Source organism: Littorina saxatilis, linkage group LG14, assembly GCF_037325665.1.
Source record: "Littorina saxatilis isolate snail1 linkage group LG14, US_GU_Lsax_2.0, whole genome shotgun sequence".
Taxonomy (NCBI): Eukaryota; Metazoa; Mollusca; class Gastropoda; order Littorinimorpha; family Littorinidae; genus Littorina; species Littorina saxatilis.
The window spans coordinates 25,473,886-25,488,074 of record NC_090258.1 but is presented as its reverse complement, the minus strand read 5'-3'; the positions used below and the strand labels follow the sequence as shown (position 1 = coordinate 25,488,074).

Below are 14,189 nucleotides of genomic sequence, written 5' to 3'. Positions count from 1 at the left end.
TGTGAAGATAATTATTTCAACACTAGATTTGCTTTGGCACGACTACTACTGCGTAATCCTTTATCTCCAGGATCGCCGTACCCTCGTGAATAAATTGATTCAATAAGCTTGATGTAGACTGATCTGGTGTAAAAGCCTAAGACAGACCGTGAAAGGATTAGCTGCATGCCGTGATATGGTTGTTGCCTTTCAGTTTCATTTAATTGGTTTCGTACATTATGCTTGGTCATTTCCCTATTTCACAACTTCACTGATAAATTGTTAAAGATGTGAAAAAAAGAGCAATTAGGAAACAAATTAAGGAAAACGTGATGAATAAAAACAAGACAAAAACAAGTTTTAAATAATAATAATAATTGAAATTAACACACACAAAAAGGAAAGAAAAAGTGAAGAATTGAAACCAAAACTTAGGGCGGGGATGTAGCTCAGTCGGTAGCGCGCTGGATTTGTATCCAGTTGGCCGCTGTCAGCGTGAGTTCGTCCCCACGTTCGGCAATAGATTTATGTCTCAAAGTCAACTTTGTGTGCAGACTCTCCTCAGTGTCCGAACACCCCCGTGTGTACACGCAAGCACAAGACCAAGTGCGCACGAAAAAGATCCTGTAATCCATGTCAGAGTTTGGTGGGTTATAGAAACACGAAAATACCCAGCATGCTTCCTCCTAAAGCGGCGTATGGCTGCCTAAATGGCGGGGTAAAAACGGTCATACACGTATTTTTTAAAGCCGTGGGAGTTTCAGCCCATGAACGAACAAACAAACAAACCAAAACTTAGTTTTAGAAAAAGAAGGAGCTTAAATAAAACACTTTTTTACACTTTAAGTCATTTAAATAGAAAGAAAATTACTGGAATGATTTAAAAGGAATCTTAACATGAAATAAAACTAAAATTGATATAATTTATGGCCACCAACTTGAACTGACAGCAGCATAGTCTGTTCTCTTCCCAACTACGGTGGAACCCCCCTCTAACAATCTAAGAAAATCAGGTCAGTACGTACAAGGATTTTTTTTTTTAATTGGAGTATAACTTGTTCTGAACAGATGGTCTGAAAAAACAAGGTCTTAAATCTAAAGGGAAGGAGTCTGAAATAGGGGGTCTTAAAAGGGGGGTTCCACTGTAGCATGATCCGATCAATAGACACATTCCGGAAATAATTCCATCATGGCTTTTATTGGCTGTGGAAGTCAGTTTTCTCCCCTATGAAACAGGGAGGCAGGGTATCCATGATGGCTACTGATCAGATGAAGAAAGCCATTGTGGCGACAGTGAATAGTCAGCTCTGACAAGCATTATACTGTATATTGAGAGAGAAACAAGTCGCATAAGGCGAAAATACAACATTTAGTCAAGCTGTCGAACTCACAGAATGAAACTGAACGCAATGCAATTTTTCAGCAAGACCGTATACTCGTAGCATCGTCAGTCCACCGATCGTGGCAAAGGCAGTGAAATTGACAAGAAGAGCGGGGTATAGTAGTTGCACTGAAAAGGATAGCACGCTTTTCTGTACCTCTCTTTGTTTTAACTTTCTGAGCGTGTTTTTAATCCAAACATATCATATCTATATGTTTTTTGAATCAGGAAGCGACAAGGAATAAGATGAAAGTGTTTTTAAGTTGATTTTGAAAATTTAATTTTGATCATAATTTTTATATTTTTAATTTTGAGAGTTTGTTTTTAATCCAAATATATAGCTATTCTGATGAACACGTGGGGGAATTCGGGGGCTGTGATTGGATGGTCTCTTCCTATCATCAAAGCATATTGCTGCCGAAGTCGGCCATTTTACTCAATATCCAAAAGCATATTGAGTAAAATGGCATCCAAAAGCATATTGAGTAAAATGGCCGACGCATGGTTCCGGTTTACACATCTGTACCACGCGGCGATGTTTCTATCGACAACAGCATACACTGACAACTTGAAATTCTTCTCGGGAATGTTTTTCAGCTTTACAAACTTGAAATTCTTCTCGGGAATGTTTTTCAGCTTTACAAATGTCGATAGCAAATTTCCAGAACTGAGCTGCAATCTGAAGCGACCTATCTCTGATTCTAGCAGACGATCTCTCCAATGTTTAACACAAAATCAGCAAACTCTCCTGTCACATAGAACGTCCATTGTATAGTGCAATGTTGAAATGAAGTTACCGGTCTGAAACATTTAGTCGTTTCCTCTTATCGTCTACAGATTTACCGCAGTCTTCACCACGCGAATTCCCAACAGAAGTCAGACTTTCGAACATACAATATACGTAGGCAAGCATGATACGTCATGACGTCATATGATTCCTAGCATATTGACGTAATGCTAAACATCCGGTTATCTCGAGTTTTCTCCGTAATACATGTCCGTGGGTTTTTCAATGTTCGGTTATTTCCGTGGCTTCATGCGGAAAGGGAACCGTCGTCTGCACTCAACGACATGGACCATTCTGGTACTTGTTGCTGACAAAAACATGATTTTAACACAGAATTTAATGTCAGAATAGCTATATAATCGCTATTGTGTTTTCATCGTAGCAATAGGGTCCGATATTTAGACTCGAACAAGTATAATGCGACTCGTCTTCGACTCGTCGGCATTATACTTGTCTCGTCTAAATATCGAGCCCTATTGCTACGCTGAAAACACAATAGCTGGTAATAGTTTTGGAGTCAGAAAATGATAAAGAATAAGATGTACGTAAATTTGGATCGTTTTATAAAAAAAATATTTTTTTTACAATTTTCAGATTTTTAATGACCAAAGTCATGAATTAATTTTTAAGCCACCAAGCTGAAATGCAATACCGAAGTCCGGCCTTCGTCAAAGATTGCTTGGCCAAAATTTCAATCAATTTGATTGAAAAATGAGGGTGTGACAGTGCCGCCTCAACTTTTACAAAAAGCCGGATATGACGTCATCAAAGGTATTTATCGAAAAAAAGAAAAAAACGTCCGGGGATATCATTCCTAGGAACTCTCATGTAAAATTTCATAAAGATCGGTCCAGTAGTTTGGTCTGAATCGCTCTACACACACACACGCACAGACAGACAGACACACACTCATACACCACGACCCTCGTCTCGATTCCCCCTCTATGTTAAAACATTTAGTCAAAACTTGACTAAATGTAAAAAAGCGCCTTACAGTGAAACCCCGGATTTAAGACCTCCACAAAATCAGGTCTTAAAGAGGTCGATTGAACACTGGATTTCCCTTCTTTGAGCCATGTGACGTCAGAGGCCGACAAAACTTCATATTTAGGTGGCCAGCTGAGACTACAAAATAGTGAATGTTTGTGTGCGTTCAATCATAAAAACTAAAAGGAATTCTAACCAGAATCGATCGATACATAAATGTTATTTGTATTTTTGACCAAAATATGACATTTTACACAGATCTCGACGGTCATTGTTCACCTCGACCGCTAGCGCGATCTTGGAGAAACGCTGACTGTCTCGATCTGTGTAAAATGTCATATTTTGGTCAAAAATACAAATAACGTATAATATATTTGTCAATAAAAAATGTTCCATGACCTACCATTCTTGTTTTTTGTTTCTGAATTTTGGAACGTTGGCAGTCTGTCTGTTTTGGGATCTTTTCCAGACAGGTTTAACTGTTATCGTCACAGACAGGTTTAACTGTTACCGTTACAGACAGGTTTAACTGTTACCGTTACAGACAGGTTTAACTGTTACCGTTACAGACAGGTTTAACTGTTACCGTTACAGACAGGTTTAACTGTTACCGTCACAGACAGGTTTAACTGTTACCGTTACAGACAGGTTTAACTGTTACCGTAACAGACAGGTTTAACTGTTACCGTAACAGACAGGTTTAACTGTCACCGTTACAGGCAGGTTTAACGGTCACCGTTACAGGCAGGTTTAACGGTCACCGTTACAGACAGGTTTAACTGTTACCGTTACAGGCAGGTTTAACTGTCACCGTTACAGGCAGGTTTAACTGTCACCGTTACAGGCAGGTTTAACTGTCACCGTTACAGGCAGGTTTAACTGTTACCGTTACAGGCAGGTTTAACTGTCACCGTTACAGGCAGGTTTAACTGTTACCGTTACAGGCAGGTTTAACTGTTACCGTTACAGGCAGGTTTAACTGTCACCGTTACAGGCAGGTTTAACTGTCACCGTTACAGGCAGGTTTAACTGTCACCGTTACAGGCAGGTTTAACTGTTACCGTTACAGGCAGGTTTAACTGTTACCGTTACAGACAGGTTTACCTGTTACCATTACAGACAGGTTTAACTGTTACCGTTACAGGCAGGTTTAACTGTCACCGTTACAGGCAGGTTTAACTGTTACAGGCAGGTTTAACTGTCACCGTTACAGGCAGGTTTAACTGTCACCGTTACAGGCAGGTTTAACTGTCACCGTTACAGGCAGGTTTAACTGTTACCGTTACAGACAGGTTTAACTGTTACCGTTACAGGCAGGTTTAACTGTCACCGTTACAGGCAGGTTTAACTGTCACCGTTACAGGCAGGTTTAACTGTCACCGTTACAGGCAGGTTTAACGGTCACCGTTACAGGCAGGTTTAACGGTCACCGTTACAGACAGGTTTAACTGTTACCGTTACAGGCAGGTTTAACTGTCACCGTTACAGGCAGGTTTAACTGTCACCGTTACAGGCAGGTTTAACTGTTACCGTTACAGGCAGGTTTAACTGTAACCGTTACAGGCAGGTTTAACTGTTACCGTTACAGGCAGGTTTAACTGTTACCGTTACAGGCAGGTTTAACTGTCACCGTTACAGGCAGGTTTAACTGTCACCGTTACAGGCAGGTTTAACTGTCACCGTTACAGGCATGTTTAACTGTTACCGTTACAGGCAGGTTTAACTGTTACCGTTACAGACAGGTTTAACTGTTATCGTCACAGACAGGTTTAACTGTTACCGTTACAGACAGGTTTAACTGTTACCGTTACAGACAGGTTTAACTGTTACCGTTACAGACAGGTTTAACTGTTACCGTTACAGACAGGTTTAACTGTTACCGTCACAGACAGGTTTAACTGTTACCGTCACAGACAGGTTTAACGGTTACCGTTACAGGCAGGTTTAACTGTTACCGTTACAGGCAGGTTTAACTGTTACCGTTACAGGCCGGTTTAACTGTTACCGTTACAGGCAGGTTTAACGGTTACCGTTACAGACAGGTTTAACGGTTACCGTTACAGACAGGTTTAACGGTTACCGTTACAGACAGGTTTAACTGTTACCGTTACAGACAGGTTTAACTGTCACCGTTACAGGCAGGTTTAACTGTCACCGTTACAGGCAGGTTTAACTGTTACAGACAGGTTTAACTGTTACCGTCACAGACAGGTTTAACTGTTACCGTTACAGACAGGTTTAACTGTTACCGTAACAGACAGGTTTAACTGTTACCGTAACAGACAGGTTTAACTGTTACCGTTACAGACAGGTTTAACTGTTACCGTCACAGACAGGTTTACCTGTTACCATTACAGACAGGTTTAACTGTTACCGTTACAGGCAGGTTTAACTGTTACCGTTACAGACAGGTTTAACTGTTACCGTTACAGGCAGGTTTAACTGTTACCGTTACAGGCAGGTTTAACTGTTACCGTTACAGGCAGGTTTAACTGTCACCGTTACAGGCAGGTTTAACTGTCACCGTTACAGGCAGGTTTAACTGTCACCGTTACAGGCAGGTTTAACTGTCACCGTTACAGGCAGGTTTAACTGTCACCGTTACAGGCAGGTTTAACTGTCACCGTTACAGGCAGGTTTAACTGTCACCGTTACAGGCAGGTTTAACTGTCACCGTTACAGGCAGGTTTAACTGTCACCGTTACAGGCAGGTTTAACTGTCACCGTTACAGGCAGGTTTAACTGTCACCGTTACAGGCAGGTTTAACTGTCACCGTTACAGGCAGGTTTAACTGTTACCGTTACAGACAGGTTTAACTGTTACCGTTACAGACAGGTTTAACTGTTACCGTCACAGACAGGTTTAACTGTTACCGTCACAGACAGGTTTAACTGTTACCGTCACAGACAGGTTTAACTGTTACCGTCACAGACAGGTTTAACTGTTACCGTCACAGACAGGTTTAACTGTTACCGTCACAGACAGGTTTAACTGTTACCGTCACAGACAGGTTTAACTGTTACCGTTACAGACAGGTTTAACTGTTACCGTTACAGACAGGTTTAACTGTCACCGTTACAGAGTGTAAATCACACAAACAGCTTCCTTTCCATTCTCTTGTGCTTCCTTGTTGTGAGTTGGCAGCGCTTTGTGTGCAACCGTTTACTGGCGGGGTGGAGGGTTCGAAATCAATGCTGGTTGTTCATAGCGGAAAGCAGTGCAGCGTAAAATATTTTGTGTTGGCAAGGTACGGACGTAATCAATACCAGGTCGCTGAAAGAGTGCAAAGTTGTTCGTTCGGTGTTTTTTTTCTTCTTTTTTTTCTTATGTTTTTTTTTGGGGGGGCGCTGCTTTTGCCATTTCCATGAGAACAAGATAACAATGAAAATGTACTCACCAGAAACACGAACAGTAAAAATATAATGAGTATTGTTTGTGTTTCTGGTGAGTAAAATTTCATTGTTATCTTGTTCTTGTTCTTCTCAGCTACAGTCTATTGTTCCTGTTCATTTCCGTGAGAGTGTGTTTTGTGTTTCTGTGGTTTGTGTGTGTGTGTGTTTTGTGTTTCTGTGGTTTGTGTGTGTGTGTGTTTTGTGTTTCTGTGGTTTGTGTGTGTGTGTGTTTTGTGTTTCTGTGGTTTGTGTGTGTGTGTTTTGTGTTTCTGTGGTTTGTGTGTGTGTGTTTTGTGTTTCTGTGGTTTGTGTGTGTGTGTGTTTTGTGGTTTGTGTGTGTGTGTTTTGTGTTTCTGTGGTTTGTGTGTGTGTGTGTTTTGTGTTTCTGTGGTTTGTGTGTGTGTGTGTTTTGTGTTTCTGTGGTTTGTGTGTGTGTGTGTTTTGTGTTTCTGTGGTTTGTGTGTGTGTGTGTTTTGTGTTTCTGTGGTTTGTGTGTGTTTTGTGTTTCTGTGGTTTGTGTGTGTGTGTGTTTTGTGTTTCTGTGGTTTGTGTGTGTGTGTGTTTTGTGTTTCTGTGGTTTGTGTGTGTGTGTGTTTTGTGTTTCTGTGGTTTGTGTGTGTGTGTGTTTTGTGTTTCTGTGGTTTGTGTGTGTGTGTGTTTTGTGTTTCTGTGGTTTGTGTGTGTGTGTGTTTTGTGTTTCTGTGGTTTGTGTGTGTGTGTGTTTTGTGTTTCTGTGGTTTGTGTGTGTGTGTGTTTTGTGTTTCTGTGGTTTGTGTGTGTGTGTGTTTTGTGTTTCTGTGGTTTGTGTGTGTGTGTGTTTTGTGTTTCTGTGGTTTGTGTGTGTGTGTGTTTTGTGTTTCTGTGGTTTGTGTGTGTGTGTGTTTTGTGTTTCTGTGGTTTGTGTGTGTGTGTGTTTTGTGTTTCTGTGGTTTGTGTGTGTGTGTGTTTTGTGTTTCTGTGGTTTGTGTGTGTGTGTGTTTTGTGTTTCTGTGGTTTGTGTGTGTGTGTTTTGTGTTTCTGTGGTTTGTGTGTGTGTGTTTTGTGTTTCTGTGGTTTGTGTGTTTTGTGTTCTTTGTGTTTCTATTTTCGGTGTGTGTTGCTATTTTTACCCTTTCTCTACCAGAATTAGAGGTTAAAAGATGGTGGCTCTTTTTTTTCCCCCCATTAGGTCTTTTCGTTGTTGTTGTTAAAAGTTCAGTAAAGTGAAGTTTTTGAGCATGTCCATTTTTCCCTTGATCTGCAGTTATAAAAGTTGGACAGTGATTAAAGACAGACAGATACAGTTTTCTGGGAGATCTCAACTTTTTAAAATGTTTCTCTTCGACTTTGTTGCTTGGAAGAAAGGAAGTTATTTCATGTGCCTCTGGCAATGTTTCCATTAGAACTGTTTCCGTTACTGTCCCCGTCAGCAAAATTATGCCTTTTGTGTAAGATGCCGTTGCTATTTTGAAAACCTTGTTTAACTGAAAATATGCAAGAATTGAAAAATGGGGTTTGAAGTAGGACACACACTCTCTTATTTCTGAAGAGAATTGATTTAGCTAGTTCACATTGTTATGACGTCTTAATTATTTATTCTTGTACTTTCATTCGACATCGCTATATATATACATGTATATATATAATATATGTCAGGTTTTTATATTAATTTTTTCCTCATTAATTTAATATGCTGTTGTGTGTGCACCCTGTTCTGTGGGTACGTTGTTGCATTTTTGTTGTGAGTGTTTTTGTTTTGTTTGTCTGTATATGGAATTTATTGTGTACTTTGATATATTATATACGATAACTTGTTCAATTATTTAAAAAAAATTTTTTGTTATACTGTATTAATAATGAATATATTTAGGGAGGGGAGGGGGGGGGGAGGTGTGTGTGTGTTGGCGCAGTATATTGCGGATGAAAACCACACAACAGCCAAACATTCCTGGCAAGCTAGACTAGAAGGATTGTTCAAAATGAATTAACAGTGGTACCTACCACTTGAGGCCCTTTTGATGTGAGGCCACTTCTCTATAAAGAACACATGTGTATGTATCTGCTGTCCCTTTGTCTATTGGGCCACAAAAAAAAATAGTCTGTTTACGGTAACCCGACCGACCCTATTTTTTTCGCGCGACCCTAGACTTTTTTTTGGCATTTGGGGGGGGGGGGGGGGGAATTGTTTTTTTTTTGTGCAAAATAACGTAAAAATATGGTTTTTGGGGGGGGGGGGGAAAAAAAAATTCCCGACCTACCGACCCTATTTTTTGGGCCTATGTTACCGTAAACAGACCTCTTTTTTTTTTTGGCCTTATCTTCATCACAATATACCTGTCATGACACTCAGGCCACCTGCAATGTAGGGACTAACTTTTATATGGTTGCATTTAGACGAATTCCGTAAATAACTCCAATGGGTTAATTGTGTGAGAGTGACCTTTTCTTTCAAAACATCGTACAAACATTGGAGGGGCCAATCACTAGCAAGGGGTCTGTCGAAAACAAGTGGAAACATAAACGTCTTTCCTTCACACTCCTGGCTAGTGATTGGCCCCTCCAATGTTTGTACGATGTTTTGCAGGAAAAGATCACTCTTCCACAACCCATACAAACCCGACGGAGTTATTTCCAAAAATCGTCTATTGTGTCTATTCACTACAGGTACCACTGTACTAGATTCCCCTGGCTGACTGCAGTCCTGAAACATTGATTTACTTCCTTCCCGCAAACAGTCCTTTGGTCTGTCATGTCTCTCGTCAACAATTGTACCATAACAATGCTTACCCACTACAACCACTATCCTTCCCCCTTATAAAGCAAACGTGGCACTGTCAATTGTTTATGATGTTGAAACACTGCGCTGTATTAGTTGTAACCGAGAGCTGGGATGAATAGACACAATTGCAAACCCCCCACCCCCTCCTTCCCCCCCACCCCCTCCCTCATTATCCCCCCTTTCAATACAAACGTAACACTAGCAGTAGCACTATCAATACTGTATTATTGTGAAAACAGTGCCCTAACAGATAGCTAGGATCACAAGTACTACCAACACCATCTCCACTACTTCCTCATCCCCCTCCCCGTAACACCTCCCACAATCTCCTTTCATTTTTAACGGAACGTGCCACTGGCACGATCAATGATCAATTGGTTATGATGGTCCAAACAGTGCTGTAACGGCGAGCTGCGATGACAACACAATCTCAAGTACTACCAACCCCACTACTTCCTTTAAACACCACCACCCCCCACCAGCACTACTACCACCACCACAACTAACACAGCAACCACAACGGACAAACCCTGTCCTTCCCCACTTTTGAACTAAGCATGACACTTCAACTATCAATTCTTTTGTCCATCGTCAAAACAGTGCTGTAACTGAGAACTGGGACGACAAAGTCACCACCAACACAACCACCACCACCACCACTACAAGACCACCAGAAACAGCCCTGCGGGCTGCCGAGAATGCCGATAGACGCTTCTAGCTCTGCCAGCAGACAAACAGGATCACAACAGCAGCGGCAGCCATCGAGGAAAAGCAGCAAAGGAGTTCACATGATCCCACGACACCGAAGCCACACCGAAGGGAGTCGACCCCTCAGCTCCTTGGGACGTTACCGCGACGAGATGGAGGTGGAGGGGGTGCTCCCCCCTGTTGTGAGGTGAGAGGGGGGGGGGGGGGAGGTGGGTGGATGGAGCGAAGGGGTGGGGAGGGTGGTGTGTGGGAGTTTGTGTGTATGGGTATGTCTTAAGGGTGAGGATAAGTGAAACTTTGGATGTTTTTCTCTCGTTCTCTCTGTCTTTTTGAGTTTCTATACATCTGTATCTTTGTTATTCTTTGTTTTCCTCTCCGTCTTGTTATTTACTATGCTATTTTGTTCTTTCTTGCGTTTTGTCTGTCTTTGTATCTTTCTTTTTGTCTGTCGTTCTCTTTCTATGTCTGTCTCTTTCTCTCTTTCTCTCTCTCACACACAAGCGCGCATGCACACACCTTCTCTCACACACACACACACACACACACACACACACACACACACACACACACACACACACACACACAGCACACTCTTTCTCTCTCTCTCTCTCTATTTCCCTTCTAGAGTGTGTTTTTGTGGTGGGGGGCATTGCATGATCAGTGTCTTGTCAGTCTGTTTGTCGAACAGCATCTCTGTCAGTCAGTCTCTTTGTGTTTGTCTGTGTATGTGTGTACCCCTCTTTGTCAGAAAATTGAGCTGCGTGTGTTGGAACTATGTCAATATTTTCTCACCTGATGGTTATGCTTTTGTCTAAGTGATCATATGCGCATTTTCTCCTCGTTTCTTTGCTTGTTATTTTTGGCCTCAAGTTGAAGTTTCCTCTGTCAGTTGAAGACAGTGATTACAACAAATGATTTGTGTGACTGTGAGACCTGCCAAAACAGATTTTGATGTCGCTGTCTTCATCTTGTTGCGGTTATTATCTGTTCTTCATCTCTCTTTTTCCTCTTCCTTTCTTGTTGTGACTGATGTGACCTAGTTAGACAGTACAGTGGTACCCTGTGCTGAAGACCACCAAAACTGGGAACATTCTTGAAAAAGGGGTAGTCTTGAAATTAAGGTTAATTTTAGTATTGGCGTTAATCTTGAAACGAAAAAATATCGGGGAAAAATTGGCTGCTGGTATGACCTACCGGTTGATTTTTTAGAACTACGGTGGGTTTTTTCGCTGGTTAAACAATAAAACCAGTACTCTGAGTTGGACTCTTACTGGTTCCACTGACCAGCCTACCGTTCTATTCAGGAATTTTCAGGATGTTTGCATCATAACAGTTTGAAGTTTGAAAAAATACTAGCGCCATCACTGAATTTACAGGGGCTACGGACAGACAATGTGAGAAAGTAAGGTCTTAAAATGGGGGGGGGGAGGGGGGAGGCTTACAAGCGTGGTTGCACTGTAACCAGCCACCAAACAGATGAATGGACTTCTCCGGTCTTTTCCCTTGGTTGCTAGTTATCTATTCTTGTGTGATGGTGTGTTTTCGTTTCTAAGCGTCAATTTGTTTTTGGTTGAGCAAGCCGCTGTTAGTGTATAGGAGCGTATTGATCAGCCGGAGGCTTCGTGTGCCAGTTAAACCGTTTAAACCCTTTGCCTCACAGTTAAACCGTTTAAACCCTTTGCCTCACAGTTAAACCGTTTAAACCCTTTGCCTCACAGTTAAACCGTTTAAACCCTTTGCTCACAGTTAAACCGTTTAAACCCTTTGCTCACAGTTAAACCGTTTAAACCCTTTGCTCACAGTTAAACCATTTAAACCCTTTGCTCACAGTTAAACCGTTTAAACCCTTTGCTCACAGTTAAACCGTTTAAACCCTTTGCCTCACAGTTAAACCGTTTAAACCCTTTGCCTCACAGTTAAACCGTTTAAACCCTTTGCCTCACAGTTAAACCGTTTAAACCCTTTGCCTCACAGTTAAACCGTTTAAACCCTTTGCCTCCAGTGACATGGGAAGTAAATTCGTCAGTTTCAAAATTTTAAAATCGTAGCACCGTATAACCACAGTGAGTTTTCCAAAACCATCGATGCTCAAACCTGGCAGGAAGCTGGTGGAAAAGAAAACAAATATTTAAGACCTCTAAAAATCGGAAAAAATTTGGTCTTAAGAAGGAGGGAGTGTAAATATTGGGGTCAATTTACATAGGTTATGAACAGAAAGTCCTGGAAAACAGGGTCTTAAAAGGGAGGGAGTCTTAAATTGGGGGTAGGGGGTGGTCTGCTGCCAACACACACACACACACACACACACACACACACACACACACACACACACACACACACACACACACACACACACATACACACAAACACAGACAAACATACACACACACATACACACACACACACACACACACATGCACACACACACACACACACACACAAACACACACATGCACACACACACACACATGCACACACACATGCACACACACATGCACACACACACACACACACACACACACACACACACACACACACACATACACACACACACACACACACATGTAGAATTATAGGTTGATAGCCAAAAGATTAGGATTAACATAACAGACTACAGTAAAAACATTTAGTTTTATTTTACCCCTACCTCACAACTACAAGGGTTTGTGGATTGCACAACCCAAGAAGGTCAACCTGGTCTTTTCTTCTGCAGAGAAGTTCATTCCATGCTGAGCCAGCGATAATGGCAAAACATGTCTGACAACTGATGGCCGGTGCACAAGTTAGAACATTGAGCTGTTGTGATATGAGGAGGCTGGATTGATTGATTCGGGGAGGGGGTTGGGGGTGTGGTAGTGCACTTAGCTGTTTTGTTATAAGAAAGATGGTGGGATGGATTGGGGGGTGGGGGGGGGGGGGGGTGGGATGTGTAATATATGCAATGAAAGCCGGTGTGGATGAAGATGGGGAGATCATTGAGCTGATGTACGTGATATGAAACGAAAGACAATGGGATGGAAAAGGAGGGGGTGGGGGGGGGGGGAGGGGGAAGAAGTTGGAGCATTCAGTGAACTGATGTGATATGAGGTGAAAGCCAAAGGGATGGATTTGTGTGTGTGTGTGTGTGGGGGGGGGATGGGGGGGGGGGAACAGCAGGTATTGATTGGAGGTACTATCTGAATAGAGACTCTGATAGCTGTATCAGCGGCCGGGCAACTTGTTAATCTCTCTGCACGTCCCGTTATTGAATCAAGCCCACCCCCCCACGTGCCGTGGCAATGATCTGTTTTGTCCCACGTCTTCTTTCTGTCGTTACGCTCCCATCAAAAGTATTTATATGCACATTCTGCAGTCGTGCATTTGTGGAGATTTGCAGGTCAGCTCTGGGTCCATCAAATGTGCTTATTATGTGTAGGTCACTTTGTCATCTTCCATTGGCAAAGTCGTATAGAGATTTGCAGCTTTTAGTTTTTTTGTTTTGTGGAGCCGGAGATGCAAGTTGAGACTCATTTTGTTCTTATTCTGACACAGTTGCTGAGCTTTTGGGTTTTAATTTCTCTCAAAAAACAGCTTTGCGTCCATCAAACATGTTCATGAACACCCTGCCATCTGTCTTGCATCGGCGGAAACGTAGAGTTTTGCTGCTTTGCAGTCTTGTGTTGGGTAGAGACACGGGATGTGATTATTCTTCATTATTCTTATTCTGCTTTCCTGAGCTATTTAAGTTCCTTCTCAAAGTCAGATTTGCATCCTTCAAAAGTGTTGATGCACATCCTGCAAACCATTGCTTTTGTGAAGATATGGTGATTTGCAGCTAAAAGTGCAGTTTTTGTGTGTGATAGCTGAGATACTTCTTCTTCTTCTTCTTCTTCTTCTTCATTCATGGGCTGAAACTCCCACGTTCACTCACGTTTTTAGCACGAGTGGATGTTTACGTGTATGACCGTTTTTACCCCGCCATTCAGGCAGCATACGTCGATTTCGGGGGAGGCAAGCTGGGTATTTTCATGTTTCTATAACCCACCGAACTCTGACATCGATTACAGGATCTTTTCCGTGCGCACTTGGTCTTGTGCTTGCGTGTACACACGAAGGGGGTTAAGTCACTAGCAGGTCTGCACATAAGTTGACCTGGGAGATCGGAACCATTATCTCCACTCTTAATCCACCAGGCGGCAGCGACCAGGATTCGAACT

At 42.1% G+C, this 14,189-nt stretch overlaps 1 protein-coding gene across 2 annotated transcripts in view; it reads left to right on the top strand.

Annotated features, from left to right (window-relative positions):
- LOC138947415 (WD repeat-containing protein 37-like) overlaps positions 1-14,189 on the top strand; it is a 40,564-nt gene that overhangs the window by 6,312 nt on the left and 20,063 nt on the right. Inside the window, exons 1-2 of one of the 2 annotated variants that reach the window (XM_070318883.1) lie at positions 6,281-6,382; positions 9,886-10,180. In XM_070318883.1, coding sequence (XP_070174984.1) covers positions 9,984-10,180 — 197 coding nt within the window. In that variant the 5' untranslated portion in view covers positions 6,281-6,382; positions 9,886-9,983. Of the gene's footprint in view, positions 1-6,280; positions 6,383-9,885; positions 10,181-14,189 lie in introns of those variants that run through there. The other variant, XM_070318882.1, reaches the window with a different exon arrangement.